The sequence below is a fragment of the Hyperolius riggenbachi genome, chromosome 2 (genome assembly GCF_040937935.1).
Source record: "Hyperolius riggenbachi isolate aHypRig1 chromosome 2, aHypRig1.pri, whole genome shotgun sequence".
Lineage (NCBI taxonomy): Eukaryota > Metazoa > Chordata > Amphibia > Anura > Hyperoliidae > Hyperolius > Hyperolius riggenbachi.
Window position 1 is genome coordinate 349,952,067 of NC_090647.1, and position 23,251 is coordinate 349,975,317.

The 23,251-nt window shown below is 43.1% G+C and overlaps 1 protein-coding gene across 1 annotated transcript in view; it reads right to left on the bottom strand.

Annotated features, from left to right (window-relative positions):
* Positions 1 to 23,251, bottom strand: part of MFSD4A (major facilitator superfamily domain containing 4A) — a 180,634-nt gene that overhangs the window by 41,879 nt on the left and 115,504 nt on the right. Inside the window, exons 3-7 of the mRNA XM_068269571.1 lie at positions 22,641 to 22,880; positions 17,490 to 17,661; positions 15,830 to 15,933; positions 12,163 to 12,336; positions 2,341 to 2,488 (exon numbers count right to left, since the gene is read on the bottom strand). Coding sequence (XP_068125672.1) covers positions 2,341 to 2,488; positions 12,163 to 12,336; positions 15,830 to 15,933; positions 17,490 to 17,661; positions 22,641 to 22,880 — 838 coding nt within the window. The remainder of the gene's footprint in view (positions 1 to 2,340; positions 2,489 to 12,162; positions 12,337 to 15,829; positions 15,934 to 17,489; positions 17,662 to 22,640; positions 22,881 to 23,251) is intronic.

The window sequence follows — 23,251 nt, forward strand, 5'->3', positions numbered from 1 at the left end:
CGGGATATAGCCGAAATTGTAAGTTTTAATGCAAAACCATATTTTTCGTTTAAGAGGTTGTAAATGAAAATTTTGTGCTAAATAGGTTAAATAAACGGAAATGAAATGGCAAAATACCGTCTATAACAACAAACGAATTATGAAATGAAACGTAAAATAGCGTCTATAACAAAAACGATATTTACACTTGTATTAAGCATAGCAATGCAATGGTATATTTTACAGATATTTTATTGCAATTATACCTAACTGTAGGCTGACACAGATCTCTCCCTATCCCTAACCCCTAGACCCCCTCTTTGTTTAAATATACATAATTTAAGAAATTGTATATATTACATATATTGTGCTGTAATTATACCTAACCTTACTCTCACACAGAGCCCTCCCTGTACCTATCCCTAACCCCTAGACCCCCCTGGTGGTGCCTAACCCTAACCACCCCCTGGTGGTGCCTAATCCTAACCACCCCCCTGGTGGTGCCTAACCCTAACCACCCCCCTGGTGGTGCCTAACCCTAAGACCCCCCCTGGTGGTGCCTAAACCTAACCACCCCCTGGTGGTGCCCTACCCTAACCACCCCCCTGGTGGTGCCTAAACCTAACCACCCCCCTGGTGGTGCCTAACCACCCCCCTGGTGGTGGCTAAACCTAACCACCCCCCTAGTGGTGCCTAACCCTAACCACCCACCTGGTGGTGCCTAAACCTATCCACCCCCCTAGTGGTGCCTAACCATAACCACCCCCTAGTGGTGCCTAACCCTAACCACCCCCCTGGTGGTGCCTAAACCTAACCACTCCCCTGGTGGTGCCTAACCCTAACCACCCCCCTGGTGGTGCCTAACCCTAAGACCCCCCCCCTGGTGGTGCCTAAACCTAACCACCCCCGGTGGTGCCTAACCCTAACCACCCCCCTGGTGGTGCCTAAACCTATCCACCCCCCTAGTGGTGCCTAACCCTAACCACCCCCCTGGTGGTGGCTAAACCTTACCACCCCCCTGGTGGTGCCTAAACCTATCCACCCCCTGGTGGTGCCTAAACCTAACCCCCCCTGGTGGTGCCTAAACCTAAGCACCCCCCTAGTGGTGCCTATCCCTAAATCTCCCCTGGTGATGCCTAACCCTAACCATCCCCCTGGTGGTGTATATTGCACTGTAACTATACCTAACCCTCCCTGTACCTAACCCTAACCCCTAGACCCCCCTGGTGGTGCCTAACCCTAACCACCCCCCTGGTGGTGCCTAACCCTAACCACCCCCTGGTTGCGTATATTATACTGTAACTATACCTAACCCTCCCTGTACCTAACCCTAACCCCTAGACCCCCCTGGTGGTGCCTAACCCTAACCACCCCCCTGGTGGTGCCTAACCCTAACCACCCCCTGGTTGCGTATATTATACTGTAACTATACCTAACTCTCCCTGTACCTATCCCTAGCCCCTAGACCCCCTGGTAATGCCTAAACCTAACCATCCCCACCGCACAAACACTCTAAACACATATAAACAATAATATATTTAATCCTTAAAATACTTTACTACAAATAAGATGAATAAAATAATTTATATATTTTTAGTAGAATAAATAGTCTTAAAATAGCTTTAAAATCACGTATACATTAATATTATAAATAGAGAAAAGTATATATAAATATATACAATACAATAGATAGCCTTACAATCACGTACGGATTAGAAATCTTAAAATAACAGTAATATTAAAAGCTAATACCAAAAGTTAATACAAAAAGCGATGTATTTCTAGTACAATAAGGTTGAAAACGGTATTTAAACATTATACATATGAAAACGAATGTTTAAATTATCAAAGAAGTGTAAACAAAAATTTAGTTTTATACTTTTGTAAGCGAAATTTTAAAACGAAAATATAAGTGAAAACTGCTATAAGCGAAATTTAAAAAAGAAAAAATAAGTATAACACAAAGTCAAAACGAACTTGTAAACGATATTTGTTATAAATCTTATTCTGTAAACGAAAACTTTTGTTAACACGATCCCTGTAACCGCTATTTCTCGGGCGCCCTTTTTTCCTGTCGGGCGCCGAATAGCCGATATTTTGCATTGCAGTCTATGGCGGCGCCCTTTTTGTCCACTATCCCTGTGCGCCCTTTTTTACTAGCACCTCCCATTCGTATTGTTTGTTGTTGTTGTCATAATCACTGTCTACCAAAGGCATGGTAGGCGGTGCTTGCTACACAATTTTGTTTCCTGCAATTTCAAGTGAACAGAACTGACACATTCAAATAATCTAAAGTTTGTTTTATGTGCTTGTTTGGTGTTTGTTAGTTTGCAGCTTGTCAGTGAGGTTTATTTCTCTCACCTTTGTAGTTTAGGATATCTTCTGTGTAAGCCAACATGCTTGGGAAGACACTGCTGATGGAGAAACCAAGAAAAGCTGTGCCTAGGAAAATTCCTTCTATGCTGTTCTGGGACAAGAACAGGAACAAGAATGTCCCCAAAACACCAATCTAAAGAAAAAGAAAAACAGATGAAACTCCGGCTCATGAAAACTCCCATAATCTAATGTCTCCCATTACTTCCCAGTGTTTTACTTGAAAGCTCCTACTTTTGTTCGATAAAAGAAGATTGGGAGTGTTGGATTTTTCTGATCAGTGTGTATGAAAATTGAATGGTGTAGGGTAGATTGACAATTTCTTGATGTACAGACCCATGCAATTTTTCCTGAGTTTTCAATCATTTTTTCATAATTGGGGGAAAATTGAACATACCGTATGTGTGTGGTACATTGGTTAGATTTTTAAAATGTTACAACCAGTCAGAAAAATTGATTGCAATTCTTGAATTGAAAAAATATTTTAAAAAATGGTGTGGTTTTGTGGCCAACTTTAGCCTTTTGAGAAACCTTAGGCCTTTTTTACACTAAACACTGAAAATCAGATGCCTTTTAAATTTCCATAGCAGTGCATTGTGAAAAGGTTTTCAGTTAAAATGCATATAATGTGAACTGTAGGATTCCTGGCAGAACAGCTGCAAGAATTCAACTTCATCCCAATCAGTTGCTGATACCCCCTTTCCCATTTAGCAATCGCTAGCGGTCGCGCTAAATGCTAGTGATTGCGATTCAGCAAAGTACAACATTTCCTGGCGATTTCCCAGCAATTGCAATGCACTGCATAGCAAAATCGCAGCAAAAATCGATCCGAGCCGTGATCGCACTTCAGTCAAAAAACGAATTACCTACTGCGAAATTACCTACTGTGATTCCTATGTTAAAAAGCAAGTGGAAAAGGGCCCTAAGGCAAGATCGATGTGTGGTGGCAAGTTTTCTTTGCCTTATTATCTCCAGCATGATCTTAGTGAATTGAGGCCATTATCTTGTACATCAATTGATCAGTTTTCTGTTTAGTTATAACTGACAGCAACTAATTTAGCTGGTTCAGACGGACGCTTGCGGAGCGTTTACCGCCAGCGTTTGGGGCTTAGCGTTAAACGCTTCCATTCAAGTGAATGGGAGCGTTTGTACCAAGCTTTTACGCACGTTTACACGAACGCGGCGTTCGGGTCCCGATTTTCCCTGGCGTTCAAGGAGCCCCTGGAAGCTACATGTAGCTTCCAGGGTCGGTTAACCACGACGGGTAATGTCCCCCTAGGGGAAGAAAAAGCGCGACCGCATCCGAACGCAATGCGAATGCTGCTGAAAGCCCGAACGCATCGCCGCCGCGACGCCAACAAACGCGATGCCTCTGAACGTCCGTCTGAACCAGCCCTAAAAAGACCCTAGGCTCCTTTTACACTGCATCCGTTGCTTTCAGTTATAACTGAATGGACAACTATTGTACTGTACAGCCCAGGTGAGGGTAGTGTCGAAGCTTCCCTATTTCCTCTTTTACACTGTATGCCGAGAAAGTGAAAGCTTTTCGCAATGCACTGCTATGGAACTACATTAAAGCTCATCAATGTTTCAGTGTACAGTGTAAGGCTTGGTTCACACATAAATCTTTTCATTTCCAGTCCAGTCCAATCCTGTCAGTTTTGCATCAGTTTTCTATCAGTTTCCTGACTGGACCGGAAATGTACACTTTTTATGTGTGCACAAACCCAGAGAGAACTCATACAAAACTAAAGCACTGACAGGGCAGTACCGACTGGACTAGAAATCTACACCTTTTATGTGTGAACACAGCCATAGAAACACAAAAACTGACAGGACTGGAACAGAAATGTACAGATTTATGTTTGAACACATCAACAGTACTACATACAAAACTGATGCCAACTGTCAAAAACTGACAGGACAGGACTGGACACCAATTTATATGTGAACCAAGCCTAAGGGTACGTACAGACATACGATAACGATCGTTCGTTGTGAACGACGAACGATGTTAAAGGAGGTATTGGCCGATGATCGTTTGAAGAAAGGCTACTTTGAAGATCGTTCGTGTACGAACGATCTTGGAACGAGCGTTGCGTGCGCAACATGATGTATAAACTGATTTCAAACACAAGTGTCAAAAAGAACTGTTTGAGCATGTGCAAAGCTTTGAGAATGAACGATCAACCACCGACCGTTGTACAGACATTACTTTTTGAACAATGGTCGTTGGAAAAGATCTGGCAGAATGGATCGTTCTTTACCAACGACATATCTCGTTGGTCGGTCGTTTTAATGATCGTTCGTGCACTTTTTACAAACGATCGTCAGGCAATGGCGTCGGTAACGATCGTTTTAAACGACTATAGTCGCATGTCTGTACGCACCCTAAGAGGCCTTATGCTGGGAACACACAATGCAATTTCCATCCGATCGACGGGTGATTGGACAGAAAGTTGTATCGCGTGCGCATGTCCAAACTACTCCCAATTGATAAAGGCATTGATTTTCCGATTATAACTTCACAAAATCAATCCCCAGATTATACATGTCAGAAATAATCGCCCGATTCCCGACGATCGGGCAGGAAATTGCATCATGTGTTCCAAACAATAAGCAGAAAAGCTACCACAGCTTTAAAGAGAACCTGTACTGAGTAAAAATATTTAAAATAAACACATGAGGTAACTTCAAATGAGAATTACAGAGTTACCTTGCCATCAGTTCCTTTCAGAAGCTCACCATTTTCTTCTGACAATAATCCCTTCCAGTTCTGACAATATTTTGTCAGATCTGAAATATATCAGTTGCTGTCAGTAAAATATCAGTTGCTGTCAGTTATAGCTGAGAGGAAAACTGATGTACCAGGCAATGTCCATGTTTCCCTATGGCTCAAGTGGGCGATGTTACAGTTTAACTGTGTGCTGACCAGAAAGCTGTTATGGGTAATGGCTATTTTCAAAATGGAGGACGGAAAATTCCCTTGATCACAGTGAACAAACAGGACGCGGGACAGGAGAAAGACACCGAGGAGTAGACTACATGGAAGGTAAGTATGACTTGTGTATGCCTATTTTGACTTTTATTTTCAGTACAGGTTTTCTTTAACAACTTTGCAGAAATATACATAGATACTGTATGTAGGATATTTAGATAGTTCACAACAAGACAGTTGCAGGCTTGTTTTCAGAATTTCAACAAACTGATTATCAGCTTATTCATTTTTATCAGAGGATTGTATTGTGTTCCCTGGACCAGCAGGTGGGAAAGCATTGGCCTCAAATCACTAAACTTATCTCCTGTCTTTAACCACTTGAGGACCGCCCCCAGCCGATGGGCGGCGGCAAAGTCCGGGCCCAAACGACCGCAATACGCCCATCGGCGGGGGCGGCTGCGTGGGTGGCTATGCGGCGATCGCGTCATTCGTGACGCGATCAGCCGCCGGGGACTGGCTCCGCCCACCGCTCGTAGTAACCCGCCGGCCGTTCGGAAGCGCCGGCGGGTTACTAGCACCCGGATCGCCGCATGGAAATAGTATAATAGGCTTTGTAATGTATACAAAGCCTATTATACTGGCTGCCTCCTGCCCTGGTGGTCCCAGTGTCCGAGGGACCACCAGGGCAGGCTGCAGCCACCCTAGTCTGCACCCAAGCACACTGATTTCCCCCCCCCTTGCCCCCTGATTGCCCACAGCACCCCTCAGACCCCCCCCCTGCCCACCCCCCAGACCACTGTTTGCACCCAGTCACCCCCCTAATCACCCATCAATCACTCCCTGTCACTATCTGTCAATGCTATTTTTTTTTTTATCCCCCCCCCTGCCCACTGCCCCCTCCTGATCACCCCCCCACCCCTCAGATTCTCCCCAGACCCCCCCCCCAGACCCCTCCCCCCGTGTACTGTATGCATCTATCCCCCCTGATCACCTGTCAATCACCTGTCAATCACCCGTCAATCACCAGTCAATCACCCCCTGTCTCTGCTACCCATCAATCAGCCCCTAACCTGCCCCTTGCGGGCAATCTGATCACCCACCCACACCAATAGATCGCCCGCAGATCCGACATCAGATCACCTCCCAAATCCATTGTTTACATCTATTCTCTCCTCTAAACACCCACTAATTACCCATCAATCACCTATCAATCACCCCCTATCACCACCTGTCACTGTTACCCATCAGATTAGACCCTAATCTACCCCTTGCGGGCACCCAATCACCCGCCCACACGCTCAGATTGCCCTCAGACCCCCCTTTATCAATTCGCCAGTGCAATATTTACATCTGTTATTCCCTGTAATAACCCACTGATCACCTGTCAATCACCTATCAATCACCCCCTGTCACTGCCACCCATAAACTCACCCCCTGTCACTGCCACCCATCAATCAGCCCCTAACCTGCCCCTTGCGGGCAATCTGATCACCCACCCACACCAATAGATCGCCCGCAGATCCGACATCAGATCACCTCCCAAATCCATTGTTTACATCTATTCTCTCCTCTAAACACCCACTAATTACCCATCAATCACCTATCAATCACCACCTGTCACTGTTACCCATCAGATTAGACCCTAATCTACCCCTTGCGGGCACCCAATCACCCGCCCACACGCTCAGATTGCCCTCAGACCCCCCTTTATCAATTCGCCAGTGCAATATTTACATCTGTTATTCCCTGTAATAACCCACTGATCTCCTGTCAATCACCTATCAATCACCCCCTGTCACTGCCACCCATCAATCACCCCCTGTCACTGCCACCCATCAATCAGCCCCTAACCTGCCCCTTGCGGGCAATCTGATCACCCACCCACACCAATAGATCGCCCGCAGATCCGACATCAGATCACCTCCCAAATCCATTGTTTACATCTATTCTCTCCTCTAAACACCCACTAATTACCCATCAATCACCTATCAATCATCACCTGTCACTGTTACCCATCAGATTAGACCCTAATCTACCCCTTGCGGGCACCCAATCACCCGCCCACACGCTCAGATTGCCCTCAGACCCCCCTTTATCAATTCGCCAGTGCAATATTTACATCTGTTATTCCCTGTAATAACCCACTGATCTCCTGTCAATCACCTATCAATCACCCCCTGTCACTGCCACCCATCAATCACCCCCTGTCACTGCCACCCATCAATCAGCCCCTAACCTGCCCCTTGCGGGCAATCTGATCACCCACCCACACCAATAGATCGCCCGCAGATCCGACATCAGATCACCTCCCAAATCCATTGTTTACATCTATTCTCTCCTCTAAACACCCACTAATTACCCATCAATCACCTATCAATTACCCCCTATCACCACCTGTCACTGTTACCCATCAGATTAGACCCTAATCTACCCCTTGCGGGCACCCAATCACCCGCCCACATGCTCAGATTGCCCTCAGACCCCCCTTTATCAATTCGCCAGTGCAATATTTACATCTGTTATTCCCTGTAATAACCCACTGATCTCCTGTCAATCACCTATCAATCACCCCCTGTCACTGCCACCCATCAATCACCCCCTGTCACTGCCACCCATCAATCAGCCCCTAACCTGCCCCTTGCGAGCAATCTGATCACCCACCCACACCAATAGATCGCCCGCAGATCCGACATCAGATCACCTCCCAAGTGCAGTGTTTACATCTCTTCTCTCCTCTAAACACCCACTAATTACCCATCAATCACCCCCTATCACCACCTGTCACGGTTACCCATCAGATTAGACCCTAATCTGCCCCTTGCGGGCACCCAATCACCCGCCCACACCTCAGAACGTCCTCAGACCCCAGCCCTGATCACCTCGCTAGTGCATTGCTTGCATCTATTTCCCCCCTCTAATCACACCTTGAGACACCCATCAATCACCTCCTGTCACCCCCTAGCACACCTACCCATCAGATCAGGCCCTAATTTGCCCCGTGTGGGCTCCTGATCACTCGGCCAAACCCTCAGGTCCCCCTCAGACCCCCTTCCGATCACCTCCCCAGTGCATTGATTGCATCTATTTTCCCCTCTAACCGCCCCCTGAGACACCCATCAATCACCTCCTGTCACCCCCTAGCACTCCTATCCATCAGATCAGGCCCAAAACATCCTGTCATCTAAGAGGCCACCCTGCTTATGACCGGTTCCACAAAATTTGCCCCCTCATAGACCACCTGTCATCAAAATTTGCAGATGCTTATACCCCTGATCAGTCATTTTGAGAAATTTGGTTTCCAGACTACTCACAGTTTTGGGCCCGTAAAATGCCAGGGCAGTATAGGAACCCCACAAGTGACCCCATTTTAGAAAGAAGACACCCCAAGGTATTCTGTTAGGTGTATGATGAGTTCATAGAAGATTTTATTTTTTGTCACAAGTTAGCGGAAATTGATATGTATTGTTTTTTTTTTCACAAAGTGTCATTTTCCGCTAACTTGTGACAAAAAAAAAATCTTCTATGAACTCACCATACTCCTAACAGAATACCTTGGGGTGTCTTCTTTCTAAAATGGGGTCACTTGTGGGGTTCCTATATTGCCCTGGCATTTAAGGGGCCCTAAACCGTGAGCAGTAGTCTAGAATCCAAAGGCCTCAAAATGACCTGTGAATAGGACGTTAGGCCCCTTAGCGCACCTAGGTTGCAAAAAAGTGTCAGATGTGGTATCGCCGTACTCAGAAGAAGTAGTATATTGTGTTTTGGGGTGTATTTTTACACATACCCATGCTGGGTGGGAGAAATCTCTCTGTAAAAGGACAATTGTGTGTAAAAAAAAATCAAACAATTGTCATTTACAGAGATATTTCTCCCACCCAGCATGGGTATGTGTAAAAATACACCCCAAAACACATTATACTACTTCTCCTGAGTACGGCGGTACCACATGTGTGGCACTTTTTTGCACCCTAAGTGCGCTAAGAGGCCCAAAGTCCAATGAGTACCTTTAGGATTTCACAGGTCATTTTGCGACATTTGGTTTCAAGACTACTCCTCACGGTTTAGGGCCCCTAAAATGCCAGGGCAGTATAGGAACCCCACAAATGACCCCATTTTAGAAAGAAGACACCCCAAGGTATTCCGTTAGGAGTATGGTGAGTTCATAGAAGATTTTATTTTTTGTCATAAGTTAGCGGAAAATGACACTTTGTGAAAAAAAACAATTAAAATCAATTTCCGCTAACTTGTGACAAAAAAAAAAAAATCTTCTATGAACTCACCATCCTCCTAACGGAATACCTTGGGGTGTCTTCTTTCTAAAATGGGGTAATTTGTGGGGTTCCTATACTGTCCTGGCATTTTAGGGGCCCTAAACCGCGAGGAGTAGTCTTGAAATGAAATTTCTCAAAATGACCTGTGAAATCTTAAAGGTACTCATTGAACTTTGGGCCCCTTAGCGCAGTTAGGGTGCAAAAAAGTGCCACACATGTGGTATCGCCGTACTCAGGAGAAGTAGTATAATGTGTTTTGGGGTGTATTTTTCCACATACCCATGCTGAGTGGCAGAAATATCTCTATAAATAGACAATTGTGTGTAAAAAAAATAAAACAATTGTCATTTATGGAGATATTTCTCCCACCCAGCATGGGTATGTGTAAAAATACACCCCAAAACACATTATACTACTTCTCCTGAGTACGGCAATACCACATGTGTGGCACTTTTTTGCAGCCTAACTGCGCTAAGGGGCCAAAAGTCCAATGAGCATCTTTAGGCTTTACAGGGGTGCTTACAATTAGGCACCCCCCAAAATGCCAGGACAGTGAACACACCCCACAAATGACCCCATTTTGGAAAGTAGACACTTCAAGGTATTCAGAGAGGAGCATAGTGAGTCCGTGGCAGATTTCATTTTTTTTTGTTGCAAGTTAGAAGAAATGGAAACTTTTTTTTTTCTTTTTTTTGTCAGAAAGTGTCATTTTCCGCTAACTTGTGACAAAAAATAAAATCTTCTATGAACTCACCATGCCTCTCACTGAATACTTTGGGATGTCTTCTTTCCAAAATGGGGTCATTTGGGGGGTATTTGTACTATCCTGGAATTTTAGCCCCTCATGAAACCTGACAGGTGCGCAGAAAAGTCAGAGATGCTTGAAAATGGGAAAATTCACTTTTGGCACCATAGTTTGTAAACACTATAACTTTTACCCAAACCAATAAATATACACTGAATGGGTTTTTTTTTATCAAAAACATGTTTGTCCACATTTTTCGCGCTGCATGTATACAGAAATTTTACTTTATTTGAAAAATGTCAGCACAGAAAGTTAAAAAAATCATTTTTTTGCCAAAATTCATGTCTTTTTTGATGAATATAATAAAAAGTAAAACTCACAGGAGCAATCAAATAGCATCAAAAGAAAGCTGTATTAGTGACAAGAAAAGGAGGTAAAATTCATTTAGGTGGTAGGTTGTATGACCGAGCATTAAACCGTGAAAGCTGCAGTGGTCTGAATGGAGAAAAAGGCTCTGGTCCTTAAGGGGCGAAAAGACTGTGGTCCTGAAGTGGTTAATAACGTTTCTAGAGTGATCACCATGGTGATGAGGCATGTAGTATTCAGGAAACATTTTACCTCAGGCAAACCTAAAGTTAACTCTTCTGTCTTTACGTTAACTCTTCAATCCTTAAAATAACTCCAGAATTCTAAAGTTAAAGACAGGCTGTTAATCAACTGCGTGGGAAAATAACTACAGAGGAGGTAACGTAAGGAATGAAGAGATAAGATAACTCTCTCACTGCGTGGCAAGTTTCTCTTGCCTTATTATCTCCAGCATGATCTTAGTGAATTGAGGCCATTGAAGGATAACTCCAGGATGTGCTAAATAAATGTGTCCCACTAGTTTCAGCAGTTCTTGCAGCTTACATTTAAATACTATTTTCCCCTTTAAATATGCTGTTAAATACAGTAGTGCTAAAAACATTTCTGCTGCTGAAAAAGCTGTGCATAATGAAGCGAGTTTAAATGAATTTTATAGTGGGTTTTTTTTCGCACTTCCTGCTGTGCAAACTTTGATAAGTAATTGCCAAGCCAGGCGGATTTTGTTTTGTCTTCAAAGATAACTTTAAAGATGACTTCCTTGCATCTGCAATGTAAATATGTATTTCTCTGCTTGTTTCTTGGTTCAGCCAGAAAACTATTAAAACTTGTACAGCTGAAAGGTCAACACATTTTTAAAAAGAATGTTATTCATCCTGAATGTCGCCTTTAAAGTGGACCTGAACTTAGAACTTCATCTCTGCTCAAAAAAGATAAGCAGCAGCATAATAACCTTAAAAGAAAAACATATCTTTGTTACAGCCGATAGAAAATCCTGCAGTAAATATGCAGCTTGTCTACTTCCTGCTTTCCTGGAAGGAGACATATTGTTAACATCCTGTGTTTACAAATGAGCGCTCTGCTGTGGCAGTCAGCTGACACAGCTGGTTGATCAAATTACAATTTGTGATTAGTCACACACAGACAAGGTGGAATTAGGCCAGATTCCCATTAAGCACGCATCCGCCTCCTGCGCTGCGTTCTGCTCCGTGAAGCGGAATGGAAGGATCGTGCAGGTCGGGAAACGTCCGCTCCGACGAGCAGAACTGAACGGAACGTAGCAATGTGAACGCTCCCATCGGGAAAGCATTGCTTCTGCTGCCGCGTTCCGCTCATCGTAGCGGAACGTAAACTATTTTAGGCTCAATGTGAACCGAGCCTTAGACAGGCTAAACTCTCTAAATACATCCAGGGTACATTTCTCTCTGTTTTCCTTCTGTCCTGTGCAAGAGTTCAGGTCCACTTTAAGCAATAGTACAGTTGGCTGTAGTTACCAGGTTGATGAGCAGCATGGTGCGGGCGCGCACTTTGTAGGACACAGGTATGGAAATGAGTCTTCCCAGGGTGATGGCAGCCCAGAACAGGCTGGGTAGATAGCCTGCTGTCTTGTGAGCCAGAGACAATGGATTTTCCACAGCGTAACTATACACAAAACCAGAGTATTCTCCCTATGAAATAAGTAGTTACATATTAAATTCAAGCACAGCAAAATTCAATTAAAAAGCCTCACTTGATCAGCGGATGGCAAAAAGTTAATAAAAGGAGACAAAGGTTTATGTCTTTTCAACGCAATGTTACATAGTTACATAGTTACATAGTTACTTTGGTTGAAAAAAGACATACGTCCATCGAGTTCAACCAGTACAAAGTACAACTCCAGCCTGCTCCCTCACATATCCCTGTTGATCATAAAATCCCTGGATTAACATCATTGGCATTACCTAGTAATTGTAGCCATGGATGTCATTCAACGCAAGGAAAGCATCTAAGCCCCCTTTAAATGCAGGTATAGAGTTTGCCATAACGACTTCCTGTGGCAATGCATTCCACATCTTAATCACTCTTACTGTAAAGAACCCTTTCCTAAATAAATGGCTAAAACGTTTTTCCTCCATGCGCAGATCATGTCCTCTAGTCCTTTGAGAAGGCCTAGGGACAAAAAGCTCATCCGCCAAGCTATTATATTGCCCTCTGATGTATTTATACATGTTAATTAGATCTCCTCTAAGGCGTCTTTTCTCTAGACTAAATAAAGCCAGTTTATCTAACCTTTCTTGGTAAGTGAGACCTTCCATCCCACGTATCAATTTTGTTGCTCGTCTCTGCACCTGCTCTAAAACTGCAATATCTTTTTTGTAATGTGGTGCCCAGAACTGAATTCCATATTCCAGTGAAATGTGAAACTTAAGATGTGAGGAATATGGGTCCCATATATTCTCTTTCAAATGGAACCTCCTCTTTTGTTATATGATAAAATTGTCACATGCATGCTACACAAGTGTGTTGGCAAGTCTATGCTATCCCACTAGAAGTTAGAGTGACCCTTTTCTCGGTGCAGTTTACACAAAGCAGCTATTTATAATAAACCAGTAAAACCTCTATTCTCAAAAGAATCGCACACCACAATTGCCAACACCCCACTGCCCAATGCTTGAGCGCGTGCCACCACTACCCAAAGCCTGCATGCACGCTGACCATAACAGCCGTACTAAGCTGACACCCACATTGGCTCCGCCGTCCAGGGTCTGTGCATACTTATAATCTTCAGTTAGTATATAGTATGGGCCTGTTTCCACTACACGCAGATTTGATGCAGATTGGATGCAGAATGGATGCAGAAAAACTGACTCCAATGAATGCCTATGGGCCTGTTTCCACTAAACGCGATTTTCCCATAGGCATTCATTGGAGTCAGTTTTTATGCATCCATTCTGCATCAAATCTGCGTGTAGTGGAAACAGGCCCTTATAGACTCCAATGAATACCTATGGGAAAATCTGCATCAGAAAAATCACATTTAGTGGAAACAGGCCCATAGACATTCACTGGAGTCAGTTTTTCTGCATCCATTCTGCATCCAATCTGTGTGTAGTGGAAACAGGCCCTATCCCTGGAAGATCGTCTGTTCAATGAGTAGAACTGTGCAGTTTAACTTTCAACTGTCCTCAGTGTGTTCATGTTGTGCATTACAACCGTCTTTTAAAGCTACATACTAATTGCCTAGCACTGCTACTCTGATTGACAAGTAGTTCTGCCCTACCAAAAATTACATACTAACTGCTTAGCACTGCTACTCTGATTGACAAGTAGTTCTGCCCTACCAAAAATTACATACTAACTGCCTAGCACTGCTACTCTGATTGACAAGTAGTTCTGCCCTACCAAAAATTACATACTAACTGCTTAGCACTGCTACTCTGATTGACAAGTAGTTCTGCCCTACCAAAAATTACATACTAACTGCCTAGCACTGCTACTCTGATTGACAAGTAGTTCTGCCCTACCATTACACAGTTTTCACATTTTTACAGTTTTCACAGAAAGCCATTTAACATAGGTGCTGTGTGTATTCAGGGGAAGGAGGGGTCGCGGTGGGTTCTAGAATGAGCTTCTCCATTATGTTTTAGCATTATTTCCACTGAAATTTGTGATCGCAAACACACTGTAATTCAATCTTGAATTTACTTAATTTACACCAAGTTTTTTCCAGGGTGCTTTGGCTTGATTTTCACGCAGTGATTTGCGATTTGTCAGCGATTCTTGTGATTGGCCAAAATCGCAAGGAAATAGCATAGCACTGCCTTTGCCATATGATTTTCTTGTGCTCCCGTTGTCTTTAACCCAAATGTGAATGCAGGAAAAATCGCATATGTGAAAACTGAGCACTGTGATTTCAATGATAATTACAGTGACTAGTGATTAGAGAAACGTGGCCAAATCACATGCAAGCTGAATTTTGGGTTGAAACACCATAAGTGGAAACTGACCCTAAAACTGTGATATTTAGGGGTGTATTAGACAGCAGTCTATTTAATGCCTGACACGTGTTTCACGGCCATAAGCCGCCTCCTCAGAGGCACATCACAAAAAACATCCAAATCAAGGATATAAAAACACCAGCACGATCTGAAGTGAGTAAAGAGAGACACCCTCAGCGCCGAACCCAGTCACACTGTGTTCAGCGCTGAGGGTGTTTCTCTTTACTCACTTCAGATCGCGCTGATATTTTTATATCCTTGATTTGGATGTTTTTTGTGATGTGCCTCTGAGGAGGCGGCTTATGGCCGCGAAACACGTGTCAGGCATTTTTTATATGAAATGAAGGTCTGATGTCATATCTACGCTTATCATCTACTTTCTGAAGGAAAATATTGAAGAATAAAAGAGGACTTTGGTTAAAAAAAAACCCCGCTTGTTTGTTTACATTGAACTGTGATATCATTATAGGGGTGGAACCACACTACCTTTTTATCTTGTCATTGAGTCTATTTAATGGAATGATTAAAATCCAGTTTTAATTTTTTTCTGGGAAAAAGAGTTTTTGCAATGGTCTGAGGCTTGGTCCACACATAAATCTGTACATTTCCAGTCCAGTCCAGTCCTGTCCTGTCAGTTTTGCATCAGTTATCTATCAGTTTTACCTGATTGGACCATAAATGTACACCTTTTATGTGTGAACACAACCACAGAAACATACAAAACCGATACAAAACTGACAGAACTGGACTGGACAAGAAATGTACAGATTTATGTGTGAACACATCCATAGAAACACATACAAAACTGATGCCAACTGTCAGAAACTGACAGGACAGGACTGGACATCTTTTTTATGTATGAACCAAGCCTGAAAGAAGGACCTGCAAATTTTACTTAGAATACATTTACTTAGAATAAGCATCTCACGTTTACAACTTATTTTCTTAACTGTAATGTGGCTAACCACCCCCAACCACAAGCCTCAAGCTTGTATTATAAATGACTGTTCTTATGTGCTGGCTCTTATCTGGTGTCAGGACTATTTTTTAGCACATGATAATCTCTGCAGTTTATATTTCAGTTGGTAGTATCTTTGCTTTTTGTCACTTATCTGCTAGTTTAAAATGATTGGCATTGCCTTGTTGTGCTATAACAAAACAGTACAGAATGCACTTATCTCACCACTATCCCATCGCTCATGAACAAGACCACTGCTGCACAGATGTGAATCGAAAAAAATGTGTAAGGAGCGTTCTTAGTCTGACAACAAAGGTGCACGCCGTGTCCTAAGAGAAATAATAACATGATAATGTTTCAAAATGTCAACATATTTATACTTACAGTATTTACAGTATTTTAAAATGAGGCACTGATCAATAATACAGTGTGCTGGCATAACAGATTTTAGTCCTATTTTCTAATACTGGAATGTCACCTTTAGTATGTACGATATAGGTTTTAACACAGATCTTACAGTGGTAGAAAACTAGCTGCTGTGTGTGCTGATCTGTAGCACATCTTCCTCTCCACTTTTTTTTTTAACAAATCAATTTTTATTCCTCTTCACTTCTAAGATCTTCCTTTGTGTCTCTTTTGTTTGTAGTATTCAAAAATTAACTCATTGTTCCTCACTGTAGCCTTGCTTTTTCGTGTGCACACATGCTACTCACTGTGGTCTTATTACTATGGCCAGGGGCATGTGCATTTTATGCACATCATAGGACTTTGTGTAGACATGTGTCGAGCTTGGCAGCCATAGTGTTGGAATTTGCATACGCATGCATGGAGGTTGGCAGCCATAGGGTTGGACTTTGCATACACATATGTGAAGGTTAGCAGCCATAGTGTTGGACTTTGCATACACATACTGTATGCAGGGACGGATCTAGGGGGGGGGGGGGCAGACGGGTCTCTTGCCCTAGGCGCAGTTTGTTGAATTGTTAAATAGGCGTCAAAATTTGGATGGGGAATGGCAGTTTAGCCGCCACAACCTGATCTTTAGGCACTAAAACCTGACCTTTAGGTGCCAAAACTGGATGGGGTATGGCAGTTTAGGCGCCAAAACCTGACCTTTAGGCACCAAAACATGACCTTGCCCCAGGCGCAAATTGGTCTAGGTCCGTCCCTGACTGTATGTGGAGGTTGGCAGCCATATCGCTGGACTTTGCATAAACATGCGCAGAGATTGGCACACATTTGTGCCCAAGGGGCAGATGCTTGCCTATAAAACCCTTCTTTAAGTGGCACTCAGTGCTGATATTTATGTCAGGTCGGGTAGTTGTGCTTAACCCTGCATGATGCTACAGGCCTGCCTTATTTCTATTGATCTGTGCTCCCATTATTTCCCTAGGTTGTCTAATTATCTTATATCTGAACCTCTGCTGCAACCTAGTTGTCCAGGCAGCAAAGAATCTGTCATCTGCTAGAGATGGCAGTCCATGGACCCTTGCAGTACACTTGAGTGAAGACCAGGTGTCCACGTAGACCCAGCTTCTTGAAGAAGCCCTCTGCAAACACCGGTGACAGCTACACATGTAAAACCCACAGCTCATCATCTCTGTGCAACTATTATCAGCAGCTCAGTACATACTGAATATCTGTATAGAGGGGTCATGAGTCATTTCATAAGGTTTTTAAAATAAAGCTAAAATTACTAATGCAAGAATATTTTGTATTTATATCTGATCACACCGTGTACATACTTTAACACTTCATGTCTTTAAACAACAGATGGTCTTCGGCCCATTTGTTCCTGTTCTGAAATATTTGTTATTGCTTTCTCCAAAATACAGCCAGCAAGGAAATTAACTTTAGTAGTCATTTTCTGAAGGTATTTTATTACCTGAGATTTGCTCTTCCTGTGCACCTGACATCTTATCATCATTGAACTCATTACTTTTATGGGTCTCCATTGCCAGCTCATCCTCAGAGAGTAGAGACGTCTTCTGGTGTCCACAGCCAGGAACCATGCCTTTTTTGTACATCAGTAGGAACACTGCAACAGGAACAGGAAGCTGGAGAATATAAGACAACATCAAATTTACTAAAAAAAAGTATGTTTTATCTGGGGTCATATATGGCTATCTGGTCGTGATCAGCTACCTCATTTTTAAATCTGGGGGCACATGATTACTTGATTCTTGTATTTGTTGGCCCCTGGCTATCTAATTCTTGTATAGGGGCACCTTACTGCTTAATTCCTAATAGCATCTCAATGTTAACTTAGAAGGAAAAAAAAAACAGTCTACTACCAACCAAAGCCCATTGCCTTCCTCTTTTTAAGGTCGCAAATCCATTGTTGCATATTGGGATTGAAGGTTCTTGCTGCCATCACTGCCTATCTGAACAAAACAGGACCAATGCCCAACAGATAAGGCCCCGTTCACACTAGCGGTTCGAGTCTGCAAGTGTCCGGAGGTCCGGGTCCGGGGGCCGCAAAGAGACCGTACGGGTCTCTGCGGTGGCCACAAGTTGCCACAAGTTGTGGATCCGGAATTTATCAGTTCCGGCTACAATAAAGTAGCCGGAACTAGATACATTGCAGTGCCAGAAAGGCACCGCAAGCATGGGGTATACCGGCGTGTAGTCCGGGCCCCCCAAGTGGCATAGGACCGGTGCTGGAAGCATCTGGTCCTATTGCCAGTGTGATGAGAAACATCCGTTTCTCATTGCACAGCATGGCCGCATGTTCGGGTCAGGATTTGGCCCGAGTCCGCAGCCGCACGGGGACGTACGGCAAAAATGCAGCAAGTTGGAAAAAAGCCGGATCGGCCCGGAGCTGCGTTCCCGGATCGGATCCGGACCTGGACGGTCGCACGAGTGTGAATGGATACATTGATTAACAATGTATCCATTCACCATCCGCTGTGTACGGAGCGTTCCGGGTCCGGGGAAGGCGGACCTGAAACGCTAATGTGAACCGGGCCTAAGAGTGAGCAGACTTTGCCAGGACCTGCTCCCTGCTTGGAGTAGGAGGAGAAGACAGCATGAGTTGTGGCAGATCACTGCTGCTTACAGTTCTGAGTGGGACCACTCTACACCCTGGCCAGCATGCAGATAAGGGGCTGTACATATTGGTAAAGGACACAGGCACAAGTCGTTTCAACATGGGCCCGTGTGAACCCGCTGGAGCAGCCAGAACAGGTTGCAGCTGTGACCTCTGTCATCCTTGTTCGTATGCTGCTGACAGGAGATGATATTAAACAGGAGACTATGAGATCCACTGAAACAAATAGACAGCCAGATGTCCCCTGTATAGGTGTGGCCAGTATGAGGTAGCCAGATGTGACCTCCAGTATAGGTAGCCAGAGGTGCCCCCAGTATTACATAGCCCCCTAGGATAGGTAGCCATAGAGGGCACCACCAGTATAGGTAGCCAGATGTCCCCCAAGTATTGGTAGACAGATGGCCTCCATATGGGCAGACAGATGACCCGCATCCATTTAAAGAACTGAGCTGCCCCCCTAATATAAGCAGCCAGATGTCCCCACGTATAGGCGGCCATTTGACACATCCCCCAGTATAGGTAGTCAGATGAACCTCCCCCCCAGTATAGGTGGCCAGAGAAGTGTGCAACAGAGGGGTGAAATAACTTATCTCTCCAGGATTCGGTGACAACACGTGACCCATCTTCCTCCCAGGTGTTCAGTCTCTGTGGTGGAGCACCACCTGTCATGTGATATGTGATGACAGACGGCACTTCACCATAGAGACAGAATGTCTTTGAGGCAGATGGGTTGTGTGTGTTCTCCGTGGATCCTGGAGAGGCAAGTTATTTCACCCCTCTGCTACACACTCTGCTTGGCCTGTTTCTCCCCCTCTGTTACTATGTGGCTGTTGGACTGGGAATTGGGAACAATCCATAAAAAACAAATTAGGTATTGCACACCTATGGTCATAAAATATGCATATATATCACAATACAATCGGGGTGCTGTGTCAAAAAATGATCACCAATTGATAAACAAGGAGACACGCACACCATTTGAATTGGCTTGGTGTGCGTGTCTCCTTGTTTATCAACTGGGAATTGGGAACCCCTGTAAGATGCCTCCCTAACCTTTTTTATTGCCACTGCCAAGAGGTATCTCAGCAAATCTGTACCTGTCATTGATAGACATTGCTGAGCTGCAGCTTTTCAAGGCTGTGAAAAGGTTAACACAAGCTTAAAGTGACAATAGCCGATGTAAACTTGTTTTTAAAATAACATGCTCTGGAATGAAGGTGAATAAAGAAAGCAGAAAGCTATCTCTGACTTCTCTGCATTTGCTAGAAAAACTCTTACAAAACTACATGTCTCCTTCCCTGTTGACTCTCAATCAATTAAAGTAAAAATTTTACAATATATTTCTGATGAATCAGACTGACACTCAAACAAATCCATACAAAGAAGGTTTTGGAAACTCAGGAAAGTTTTATCAACACTTTGGCATTAGCTGTTAAACAAATAACTGTTAAGACGTTTGCAATGACGTTTTGCTATCTTGAAACACTGCTATGGAATAAAAAAAATATTGTTTGTCAAACACCTAAGGCCTGTCAGCTGCTGAATGGATAACAGTATCCTTGTGTTACTGAATGAAAGCCTATAATAAAATTCAATCCACAGTGCTATTATGAAGTAATAAAACCTCTTTATTAATTAAAGCAACAAGCAGCATGTATCTCCTGAGTCCTTAACCCTATTAAACCATCAATAATCGACAAGCATGTGTTACCCACAAACACAATTTACTGCAGTGAATGGACTTTAGATGGAAAGAGAAAAAACTGGGCCCAAAGCAAAAACATGCGCTGAATCAAATCTTTTAAGATTATCAAAAAATTATTGTATATCAACAACAAAAAATGTGCTGTGCACAACTATTAAAACAATCTCCTGTCAAAAAGCTAAAAGCAACTGTTCCAACAATTGTAGAGGCAGAGATATTAATCACAGGTTCTTGTTACTTGAAATGGCATATTCTGAAGCTACTAAAATTGTTTAACTGTGCAACAACTTTGCAAAACTCCTATAGTGTACATATTCGGTGCAATTCGGATGGCAGCCCTACATAGGTATAGGGAACCTTTCCCCACCCGAATTGTCTGCAGGGAAACACTGCCAATTCACCTGAAGAACATTGCAAAAATCAAGCACCTCATCTCCCCAGAAGATCTGCCAACCTTAGTCCATGCCTTCATCACATCCCGACTGGACTACTGTAATGCTCTCTACACTGTCCTTCCAAAAAAGGACTTGTACCGCCTACAGCTGATACAGAATACTGCTGCCAGACTGCTAACCAACCAACCAACCCGTCACTGCCACATAGCGCCAGTCCTGCACTCCCTTCACTGGCTACCTATAGAATGGAGGGTCCTATTCAAGATCGGCCTACTGACATTTAAATCCCTGAATAATCTGGGCCTTGGATACATGTAAGATATGTTGCAGCTGCGTAGCAATCACCGCATTCTCAGATCAACAGGTTCTAATAATCTAGTCATACCCAGAGTCCACTTGGAAACTTTTGGTCCCAGAGCCTTCTGTCATGCTGCCCCTACGTTTTGGAACTCCCTACCTCAACAGATCAGGACAGCTCCATCCCTGGCCGTGTTTAAATCCAGACTGAAGACCCACCTGTTCAGTTTGGCATTTGCAGAATTATAACTTTTGTTGTGTGAATACTTCATCCTACTACCAATTACTGAATCTGAGACAGCCTAAGCGCTTTGAGTCCTATGGGAGAAAAGCGCTATAGAAATGTTATTGTATTGTATTGTATTATTGTAATTCGGCCCAAATTCCTGCATAGTGGAAATGGGCCCTTACTTAAAATCTAATTTACTAGATTTAGAAATATTGACTAATCTCTCTCTCTCTCTTTCTCTAAATATATATATATATATATATATACACACACTTTCTGTAAATCCAAAAAACTTCATCTCACTTCTCAAATATCACTGTGTGTGTCTCCTATATGATATATTTAACTGACATTTTTTATCGTAACACCCAACAATTTATGCAGGAAAATCATGACGATTAACAAGGTTACCCAAACTTTCGCATCCCACCGTGTATATACACACATAAATATTTATGTTTGCCTTTTGTTTAGGTGTGATCTCTTCACCCAACTTATCAGCCCTATTAGAATAATGTTAAACATGTGGTTATATTAAGGCTTTAACATCAACCACCTATTTATGGTTTTCTGTGGTCACCTTTTTTGACCTGCTAGTCATTTAGGGGGTAATAGCCCATGGAAATCGCCATTTGATTTGCTCTTTTACTAATGCCATTCAGCCACTCGACTGTCATTTCACACTTTAATTTCACTGGTGGTGTATCAAGTTTTGTGTTTGACATAATGGCCTCAATTCACTAAGCTTTATCAAACACTTTATCAAACATTTGATAATTTACCTCATGGGTAAAATCAAATTTTGAATTCACTAAGGTGTTATAGATTGAACATTTTATCGATAAAACATTCAATAAATCTATAACACCTTAGTGTTAGATTAGATTTTACCCATGAGGTAAATTATCAAACGTTTGATAAAGCTTAGTGAATTGAGGCCAATGAGGCCTAAGGTTTATAAAGGTAGTAGCCAAGTCCAAGGCAGAGGTAATAGTACTATGGTGTGGAATGACAGCTAACACAGTGTCAGAGAGGGACAAAACAGTGAATAGAGCTTGTAGAGAGACATTACAGTGATTGCAGGTCTAAATTGGTGGCGTGTCTACATGTCTGTGTTAGAAATGTAGCAGGGAAGGAAGAATGAATGGTGGATTTCAAAAAGTTGTAGTCACAGCATTGGTAAGAATATCTTGAGCTCAATATTAATAGACTAAAGACAAGGTTAAGTGTGTAGCTATCGCTGTGAATGCTGGCAAAAGACCAGAGGAGAAAGTGAGTCAGAGAAGATTATTAGAAGTCAAGTTTATTGTTTATTGTAGCTAGACATCTATCATTATATTATTATGTGGATTAATACTCACATTGATAGCTGCCATAATCCAGAATGCATAGGCTACATCGGTCAATGCCGGCCCATCAAGTGGAAGCACATAGTGAGACACATTCCTGGGATGATGAGGCACAAGAGAGTTCCTTATGTGTTCCAGGTTTTTGCTCTCATTCAGAGTGCCATTGGATAGGATGCAGTTAGTGTCCGAAAGAAATGGATCTGCTATCAAAGGACTCAGAAATGCTCCAAAGCCAACAAAGAAGTGAAGAACCTGGGAAGAAGGTTACCATAAAGTTACAGTTAAGTGTTAAGCTGTTTGGCCATAATGCACAGCACAATGTCTGGTGAAAACCGAACACAGCATTCCAGCACAAACACCTCATACAGTCTGTCAAACACAGTGGTGGTGGTGGTGGTGGGGTTCGGGTGTGATTCGGGCTTGCTTAAAAACTATTAGTCTTGGGTACCTTGTAGTCACTGATCCAACAATAAGCTCCTTGGTACACTTAAAGAGGAACTCCAGTGAAAATAATGTAATCAAAAAAGTATATATGTATAAATGAATTAGCCAGTGTTTGCCCATGGTAAAATATTTCCCCTCCCTGATTTACATTCTGATATTTATCACATGGAGACATTTTT